The 10580-nt window shown below is 32.9% G+C and overlaps 1 protein-coding gene across 1 annotated transcript in view; it reads left to right on the forward strand.

Annotated features, from left to right (window-relative positions):
- The first annotated feature begins 801 nt into the window (after window positions 1-801).
- LOC107841435 overlaps window positions 802-10580 on the forward strand; it is a 15624-nt gene continuing 5845 nt past the window's right edge. The window contains exon 1 of the mRNA XM_047396263.1: window positions 802-942. Within this exon, the coding sequence (XP_047252219.1) occupies window positions 802-942 (141 nt within the window). The remainder of the gene's footprint in view (window positions 943-10580) is intronic.

The raw sequence follows: 10580 nt of genomic DNA on the forward strand, positions 1-10580 counted from the left end.
CTTGATGAACAGGGTGTTCATATAGTATTTAGATCTCTTCGTCATTGTGTTTATTTATTATATTTTGGTTTATTCGAAGAGTGAGATGGATTATGCTAATTACTTCCATGTGGTGTTGCCGACCTTAAAGGAACAATAGTTGTATGTCAAGTTCTCTAAGTACGAGTTTTGGTTGAACGCTGTGACTTTCTTGGGTCACGTTATTTCTAGTAAAGGGATCATGGTGATCCGCAGAAGGTTGTTATGGTGTAAAAGTAGCCTAGGCCCGCAACACCATTTGATATTCGAAACTTCTTAGGTTTAGCTGGGTATTATAGGTGGTTCATGGAAATTTTTTCTTCTATAGCTGCTTCATTGACTAAGTTAACTCAGAAGAAGGTTAAGTTTTCTTGGTCGAATGCCTGTGAAGGGTGTTTTGAGAAGTTTAAGGATAATTTGACTTCGGCTCCAATCCCGACCTTGCTGGAGGGCTATGACGGGTTCATGGTTTATTGTGATGCATCTCGGGTAGGTCTTGGGTGTGTGTTGATGCAGCACAGGAAGGTAATTGTCTATGCTTCCAGGCAGTTAAAGGTACATAAAAGGAATTATCCTACTCATGATTTGGAGTTCTTGGTGGTTGTGTTTGCTTTAAAAATACGGCGACATTATTTGTATGGTGTTCACGTGGATATCTTTTCTGATCACAAGAGTCTTCAGTACTTATTTTCCCAGAAAGAGCTTAATCTTATGCAGAAGAGATGGCTTGAGCTTCTCAAGAATTATGATATGAGTCTTTACTACCACCCAGGTAAGGCTAATATGGTTGCTGATGCTATTAGCAGGTTATCCATTGAGAGCTTGGCCCATGCAGAGGAGGGAAAGCAAGAATTGTTGAAGGCTATTCACCGCTTGGCAAATCTTGGAGTTCATCGCTTGGACTCTAAGGATGGTAGTGTGATGGTACAAGAGGTGGTTTGATCGTTTCTTGGTGTAGAGATTAAGGAAAAGCAAGTGCTGGATCCTGTCTTAATGAAATTAAGAGCAATGTTGGCGGGCAAAATATAGTGGTGTTTGAGATTAGTGGTGATGGTACTTTACGATACTAAGGAAGGTTGTGTGTTCCTGATGTTGATGTGTTGCGACAAAGGGTTTTTGCTGAGGCGTATGAGTCACGCTATATTGTTTATCCCTGCTCGACTAAGATGTATCATGATCTCAAAGAGGTCTATTAGTGGAATGGCATAAAGAGAGATATGACAGATTTTATGGCTAAGTGTATAGTATGTCAACAGGTTAAGGTTGAGCACATGAGGCTAGGAGGGTTGTATCAAGAAATTGATTTTCCTGAATGAAAGTGGGAAGTAATCAATATGGACTTCGTTATCGGTCTTCCTCTTTCTTGAAATCAGTATAATTTGATTTGGGTCATCATGGATTGGATGACTAAGTCTGCACACTTCTTGCCAGTGTAGACTACCTTTTCGATTGTAGATTATGTGAAACTATATCTTTAGGAGATTGTGAAGCTGTATGGGGTATCATGGTACGCAGTTTACGTCTCACTTCTGGCGATCTTTCTAGAAAGGGTTGGGGACTAAGGTTAGTCTGAGTACTGCTTTCCATCCGCAGTCGGATGGGCAAGGAGAGAGAACTATTCAGACATTGGAGGATATGCTTTGGGCTTGCGTGATTGACTATAATGGAAAGTGGGTTGAGCATCTACCTTTGGTGGAGTTTGCTTACAACAATAGCTATCATTCGCGTATTTGTATGGATCTTTTTAATGTGTTGTATGGTAGGAGTATAGAACTCATTTTGGTTGGTTTGAGCTTGGCGAGCCCGACATGTTTGGCCCAAATTTGGTTTACCAAGCGATGGAGAAGGTGAAGGTGATTTGGGATAGGCTTAATGCTGCCAAAGCGGGCAAAAGTCCTATGCGGATGTTAGGCGTAGAGACTTAGAGTTTGAGGTCGGGGATAGGGTGTTCCTCAAGGTGTCTCCCATGAAGGGAGTGGTGCGGTTTGGCAAAAAAGGAAAACCCAGTCCTCGGTATGTTGGTCCTTATGTGATTTTGCGGAGAGTTGGCAATTTGTCTTACGAGTTGGAGTTTCCATCTAGCTTAGGTTTGGTTCATCCGGTCTTTTATGTTTCCATGTAGAGGAAGTGCATTTGCGATCCTTCTTCGATTATTCCTTTGGAAGGGTTGGGTATTTCAGATTCCTTGTCTCATGAAAAAGTCCCAGTAGAGATATTGGATAGGCAAGTTCGTCAGTTGTGGACCAAGGATGTGGCTTCGGTTAAGGTTTTATGGCAGAACCATAATATAAAAAAAGGTACTTGGGAAGCGAAAGAGGATATGAAGTCCGGGTATCCACATCTGTTTTTTGCTCTTGGGATTCATGCGGAAGGTATGTATTCTTGAACACATCTTTATTTTCTGAGTTTGTTAAAAGAAAGATTAATATCTTTGCTGCTTTATTTTTGAACTTTGATGAAGATTGGGAATATGCTTGATAATTCAAATAACTCTGTATGTAGTTACCCCTACCTTGTCTATCGTTCGGGGATGAATGTTCCTAGTGGGGGAGACTGAAACATCCTAGTTTTGACCTTTAGAAAATTTCCTGAAATTCCCATTCTTCGAACCCAATATGACTCATGGGTATGAGCCGTATGTTAGGGTATGAGTGGTATGGTCCTATCGTATATTGACCAATATTAGTCGGTGGGATAGTTTTAACAACTGGAATGGTTATGACTTAGGGTATGAGTCGTAGGGCTTGGTACGAGTCATATCATAGACTTGCATGGTGAGCAGTGTTTGATCCTCCTGATATTTCATTCTGCTAGAGATACGGGTCATGGGTATGGATCTTATGCTATGGTCACGACTTGGTTGGATGAGTCGTTTACTGGACAGTGTCTGATCCAAAGGGTGAGGCTTGGATACGAGTGGTGGAAACTAACCATATAGGAGGGTACGACTCGTATGGTCAGTAGTATCCCTGTGATGGGATTTTGTGCAACTTAAGTGAGGGTATTCTGGATATTTTCCTACTTACCCTAATTAGGAACCACGACTTCTAATATACTTAGAAGGTTATTTATCCTATTATTCTATTCATTAACCCGTAGAAACTATTCCAAAACACCCCATAATTCTCTCAAGAGCTTTTGGGGAAAGAGATCTAGGGTTTCAACAAAAAAGATTGCTTTGGGGCTTGTGTTGGTGATTTCTTTCCATCAATTCTTCGGTACAAGTCATGGTTTTCTTCCCTCATTGTAATTTAAACTAAAGGCATGGTTTATATGATTGATTTTATGGTTTTATTATTTCATGATTATGGTTTTAAGCTATTATTTGGGGGTTTTGATATTAAATGCTTGGTTATGGTTTCCTATGGTTTTAATTATGATTTTATATTCATTAGTGGTGGTTTTGGACAAATAAATTGCATGGTAATGGTTTAATGGTCTTTGGAATTGGTTTTGATTGTATTATGCCCCCAAGGTGTTTGATAAAATGCTTATAAAGGTATATTCATTGCATTGACTTCTTTAATGGAACTCTTTCTTGTTTTCAACTTATGTAATAAAGCTTTAAATGGTTTAAATGGTTTGAAATAGGATAAAGGCTAAATGGTTATGCTTATGGGGAACATGGAAGTCTCCCAAGTGGTTTAATATGGTATATAGAAGGACACTTGCAAGTCCCCTTAACCTTAATGGTTTGGCTATGGATATTGCTTGCAAGTAATGGGGTGGTATGACGATACCACTAATATTAGCCTTGTTTAATAAAATGGTAAATGGATTGGTTGGTTGTTTGGAAATGATTTTAATTAGGCATTAATGCCAGGTGTGTAGCAAAGCTGTGGAAGGTGGTGGTCCAGGAGGGAACCAAAACTGGAAGCTCCTATTTGCCTATATGAGGATTGGTCTTAGTGGACCTTGTGCATGATGTCACACTCTTGGGGGATGTACTAGTCATCCCATAGGATATTTCCCTAGTCACGCAACTACACGCACTAGGCCCCTTTCAGCAGGGAGAGCTGAAACCATATTCCCCGTGGGTGGTTTAGGACGGCCTACACTGCCCAGGTAAAGGTTTTAAAGGCATTCTAAACTCGGTTCCCTTTCCCGGCATTTATATATATGTTTGGTTTTATGCATTATGGATGAATTTTTACTTGGTTTTATAACTGGCATTATTTTATCCTTGTCCTGAGATTCATGTTAGCGGTCATTTGCTAATCCATCTACTGGTGGTTTTATACCCACGCTATATAGGAACCGACCATTCGACTCCTTCTACATAGTAATTGACTCAGGAAAAACATTTGGAATGAAGTGGTAAGCTTCCAACCTTTCGGAAGGCACCATTTCATGTTATGGATGTTCCTAGACATTTTGACTTTATCCTAGATATTGGTTTTGGCCATAGTTGGGGGCATGTCCCAACCAAATTTATTTACTCTTTTGGATAGAGGCTTTGTGGTACTTCTGGGGGTTGGTATGGGCGGGATTGGTATTGTTGTCGGCCTTGGCATTGGTATTGGTGTTGGGGCTGTCATCATTAGACGATATTATTGGTTGTTCCATCGTATTATATTTTGGGATTGATTATCATATTATATTTTGGTTTTCTCTTTGGTTGTGGCCTGGTTTATAGCCTATGGTTTGGTTGGTATGGTTGATTTGGTATAGTTGGACTCGGTTGGGTTGGTCATGGTTGTTACTCTATTCCAGTCTTCATGAGAGCATTTACGCCATCTTGTTATATGCTCGAAATTCAGCCTATCTAAGGATAGATATAGGTGGTCGGTTTAGGTAATAAGGGTTGGTTGGACTTGGGATGTCCATTACGACAAGGCCCGAGGTCGGGTCGGGTCAATTTTGATGTGTTATTTTGGCACTTTTTGCTGAGTCACCGTTGCTTGTGCACTACCGCAATTTGAGTGCGTGTGAAGGTTATTTTTTTTTAATTTGTGTCTCTCTTCTCTCTCTTCTCTTTCTTCCTCACTCTGTCTTCCATTTTCCACCATTTTCCCCTTCAATTTCCATTAATTTTCCACCATTTCAACTACAATGCAAAGCAAAATACACGTACTGCATATTTGCTAATTTTGCACAATTTGATTGTACATATATATATCACACATAACAAATACTTCTCTCATGCTCTCATTTTCTTTGTTATCTCCCTTTCTTTCCTTCATTTCTCCTCTTTCTTCATTTTTATTTTCTTTTTGTTTCCTCAAGAAGTTGTGAATTTGGAGAGGAAAAAGAAATTAAAATTTTTACAATGGGAAGTGATTTTTTGCCTTTCTTGACTATGGTAATTGTTTAGTTAGGCTATGCAGGATGAACATTATTTCAAAACTTGCCATAAACGCTGCATAATGCACATACACACATGAATGGAGAATGAGAAAAAAAATTATCACAAAAAATTTATTTTTGCATTTTGCTTTAAATTGATTAAGTAATCTATTATTCTACACATGAATCATCACAAAAAAAGAAAGAAATTGTGTGTGTGCGCACGTGTTCAATCAAGGTCATCAATGGCATCATCTCTGCTGTCTTGGGATTTGAGGAAGATGTCATTTTGGGGTAGATTTGTGGGGAGGAGGAGGGAAGTTCAAAGAAGTTGTGAGTACATTTTAGGATTTTCTGGCGAGTAACTGACCGAAGTAAAAATTGGTTGCCGGAGAAAAAGAGAGAAATTTTTTTGAAGAAGATTATTTTGGAGAAGATGGAGTAAAAGTTGGAGAGTATTTTGTTGGAGAAGATGATTTTGGGGGTAGGGTGGAGGGGTAATTTATTATTTTTTCTTTTCTTTTTAATTTAAATTAATTATTAAAAACATATTTTTGGAGAAAAATGACTAATGTCGGTATATTATTGTCACTTTACACGTCAGTAGCGCATGTATTACGAGGACATTATATATTTTTGTTGAATGTGTAAGAAGTGCCAAAATGACGCATCGAAATGCTAGTTGAGGTGCCAAAAATGAAAACTTTCTACTTTAGGTGTCAAAGTGAAAGATCACTGAAACTTTAAGTGCCTGTAGATAGGTTCCACCTACATTTTGATTTGACTCTAAAATTGACTAAATTTACTAATATGTATGAGTAAGAAAAATAATGTAAAAACTAACATTAAAAGGGACCAAAAAGATCTAAAAGAGTCTCACTCTAAACCAATTATAAAAAGCCTAGGTTGAAATGATTTTAAGCAAATGAATGAGGGGAAGGAAAAAGTAGTAGCTGCATACCTTTTTTTCGGTTAAAAATAGCTGCATACCTACACGTGTAGCAATATATCTATGGTGACCAGTAGATGTGAGGACGACAAAAACTTTTTTATTTTCGTTTATATATAATAGTATTATATATATAACTATACATAAGAAGCGTGAATATTGAGCAACTTAGGGTCGTCCTGACTGCTTCAGTTGCCTGCTCAGCAGCTTCAAGCGTAATTTTACTATATCACCCCTAATTAATTATTGTACGCCATTTAACTATTATAATATTAATAATATTTAATAAAAGAATAGTTTTCAAAATGACTACTAAGCTCCTCAAAATTTCACGTATTATTATTTGAGGATTTTTTTTTCAACCGCTTCAATCATTATTTGATATATCACATCTAATTAATTATTATAAGTCATTTAGGTATTAGAAAATAAATAATATTTAATAAGAATATAAAACAAACATTTCTGACATGTCTGTTTTAACTGGTTTGACCGTTATTTTACTATATTGCCCCTATCGTCCTGGCTGCTTCAGCTGCTTCAAGCATAAGTTTACTATATCACCTCTAATTACTAATTATAATTCATTTAACTATTATAATATTGATAATATTTAATAAAAGGATAGTTTTCAAAATGACCACTAAGCTCCTCAAAATTTCACTTATTATTATTTGAGGATTTTTTTCAGCTGCTTCAATCGTCACCTCTAATTAATTATTATAAGTCATTCGGTATTAGAAAATGAATAATATTTAATAAAAAAATAAAACAGACATTTCTAACATGTCTGCTCCAGCTAATTTGGCCGTTATTTTACTATATCGCCCCTAATTAATTATTACAACTCATCTAAGTATTAACAATTAATGTTAAAAAATTAGTATAAAGTTATTTAAGTATTAAAAAAATGAATATTATTTAATGTTAAATTAACTTGACGTCTTATATGAGATTCACTTATTTTTTTGCATAAGTATTTTTTTATAATAATTTTGTTATATCACTTCTAATTAGTATTTCTAATTCATTCAAGACATGTCTAGTTTGCTGCTTCAATCGTGATTTTACTATACCAGTCCTAATTATTTGTTATGGTCATCTAAGCATTGCCACTTAAATTGGAATAAAAGAAAAAATATTATAAATCATAGTAATTAAAAACTTAAATTATTTTTAAAATATAATTGACTATCAATGCCATAAAATTTTGGACAAGAAAAATAATATATATTAATTGAAATTTACATAAAATGTATTATAAATTACAATATTTAACAACTTAAAATATCTTAAAAAAATTAATCTATTATGTATTTCAAAAAATATGTAAAAAGTATTATAGATCATAATAATTAACAACTTAAAAAATTAAAAATATATAAAATATTTGATTGACTCTCAAAATTATACCACTGCCACTTAAATTAGAATAGTTAAATATATAATTGAATATTAACGTCACAAAAGTTAGGACAAGGAGAGTAACATGTATTATATGAAAATCAATAATTTTTTGACTTGTTAATTATTGTTACTTATAGTACCTTTTTAAGTATTATAGATTACAATAGTTGACATCTTAAGGCATCGAAAAAAAAATAATTTGTTAGATAGTTTTAAGAAAAATACTTAAAAAGGTACTATAAATAACAATAATTAACAAGTTAAAAAATTATAAAGATGTAAAATATTTTGTTAACTCCAAAAATTATATCAGTGCCACTTAAATTGCGATGAAAAAAAAGTATTATAAATCTCAATAATTAAAAAATTATATTTTTTGAAATATAATTATTTGTTGATTATCTAAATTTTATTTATGGCACATAAATTGAGATTAAAAAATAACATATATTGGTCTCGTTCTGGAACCGGCCCTCGACATCTATACTTACTAATAAAAGGGAATGGGGAGGAGAAGCAAGCAGCTCTCCATCAATATGCCTGCTTTTCTTGCCTGCTTCATCAGCTGCTTGCTCCGTGATTTTAGTATATCACTTTTAATTAATTATTATAACTTTTTATGAATTAAAAAATTAATAATCTATAATATATTAAAAGTGTGAAGACCCTTAGAAATGTGATTCAAACTTTTTACCCTTCATTAAAAGTTTATGCTTTAGACAAAATCGTCTTTTTATAGTATTTCTTTAATTATAATATTTAAAATTAAGAAGTCCTATAAATAAGAAAATATATGTTGAAAACTTTTCCTTATAAAACATAATAACAAACAACTGCCCTAAAGTTTCAAAAACAGAAAACACCTTATTTTTAATTTTGAAGGAAAAAAAAAAGAGAAAACGCATTTGTTGATTTTTGAGGAAAAAAATTCTTATGTCCTAAAGTAATTTTTTTTTCTTGGTTAAAAAAAGTTCTTTCCTTGTAAGGAAATTTTTTCTTATAAATTAAAAAGTCATGCTTTTTATAACATCTAGATACCTATTAATTTTTAGATTGTTTAAGTTTTCATCATTTTAAAATAAGAATTCCTTTAACTAATTAATTAATGATAATTGTGTCTCTTTGTTTAGATTATTTTATGAATTTTTCTTACCAACTAAAATCTTGATAGTATCTATAATTAAAAAGATACATTTACTTGTGATTTGAGGTAAGTTTTTAAAAGAATTTTAGTATTAGTATATTCTTGAAGTTTACATAAATAAATTATCACGTATTCTTGATAAGAATTGCTAATTGAGATTTTTTTTTTCTTTGTGAACTTTGAGATATTTTATGATTGTAGAGAAAATTTTGTTTGTAATTTGAGGTAAGATTTTTAAGGTTTTAGTGTGTTCTTAATATTTACAATCTTGATGTGTCTATTATTAGAGAGAATTTCTTTTCTGATTTGAGATGGGTTTTCTAAGATTTTAATACGTTCTTGAAGTTTACAATAATAAACTATCATATATTCTTGATGGATAATTGTTAATTAAGAAGTTTTTTTTTTTAATATTGAGACTAATCATGATTGAAGAGATAAATTAGTTTGTGATTTGAGGTAGGTTTTCTAAGATTTTAGTACATTTTTTTATGTTTGTAAAAATAAATTATCATGTAATTTAATAGACATTTGCTAATGAGAAGTTTTCTTTTGTAATTTTAGTATGTTTTTGAAGTCTAAAATTATAAATTATCATGTATTCTCGATAGATAATTGTTGATTGAGAAGTTTTTGTGATTTTTGTTTATATTGACTTTCGATTTTGACCAGATTTCTTGGATGTTAATTCCATCACAACAAATTAGTTAGTCATTATTCTAATTCTATGTGAATTTTCTTTTAAAATTTAATTATATGCGATTGTTTCAATTTTCATTAAACACATATCACCATTATTTTTAATATTCTTTTTGAAGTACAAGTTATATCTAGGAAAAATTACATAATATACAATGTTAAAACCTATATTACAAAATCTACCACAAGATTCTATTTTACAACATATACCAATACAAAACTAACAAAACCTATTAAATAGGAGAAAAAAATTAAAAAGAACAAGAAACGTAGGCAATAATAACAACCTCTCATCATCACAGCCTCTCATCATCAATCATCACAGCCTCTCATTCGTAATACAAACAACACCACTAATAACAATAACAACAACTTCAACGCCGGTAAAAATCCTTTTCAAGGATGACGGCAATAATGAAGAAACAACAAAAGGCTCAGATCAGTATAATCAGGACAAAGGAAATGTTGGTGATATGATCCGTCGTTCTTCACTCTCCTCTCTCCGACCTATTTTCCCTCTCAAATTTTTCCATTTTTCGGTGGTGGCATGTGTGTGGGTCTGTGTGCGTGTTGATTGTATTCTGTGTATGTAGTTTTACCGGTGATATCCGATTTGTAGCGACAGAGATCGTGGTTGTTATCTCTTCTCCGGTTAATTACATATTTTTATAAATGGTATAAAAATAATGTAGAAATTGATGTCCTTATAAATGTTATATAAATATGGTATAGAAATTGGTGGTTCATAAAGGTTATATATTCTTTAAATGGTATAAAAATAATGTAGAAATTGGTATATCTTCTTCGGTTAATTACATATTTTTATAAATGGTATAAAAACAATGTAGAAATTGATGTCCTTATAAACGTGCTATAAATATGGTATAGAAATTGGTGGTTCATAAAGGTTATATATTCTGTAAGTGGTATAAAAATAATGTAGAAATTAGTGTTTCTATAAACATAATATACAAATGATATAGAAATTGGTGTCATCTAAAAATTATTCAACTACATCCTAAAAATATAATATAAATATGGTATAGAAATTGGTGTTTCATAAAGGCTATGTCAAAA

Source organism: Capsicum annuum, chromosome 9 (genome assembly GCF_002878395.1).
Source record: "Capsicum annuum cultivar UCD-10X-F1 chromosome 9, UCD10Xv1.1, whole genome shotgun sequence".
Lineage (NCBI taxonomy): Eukaryota > Viridiplantae > Streptophyta > Magnoliopsida > Solanales > Solanaceae > Capsicum > Capsicum annuum.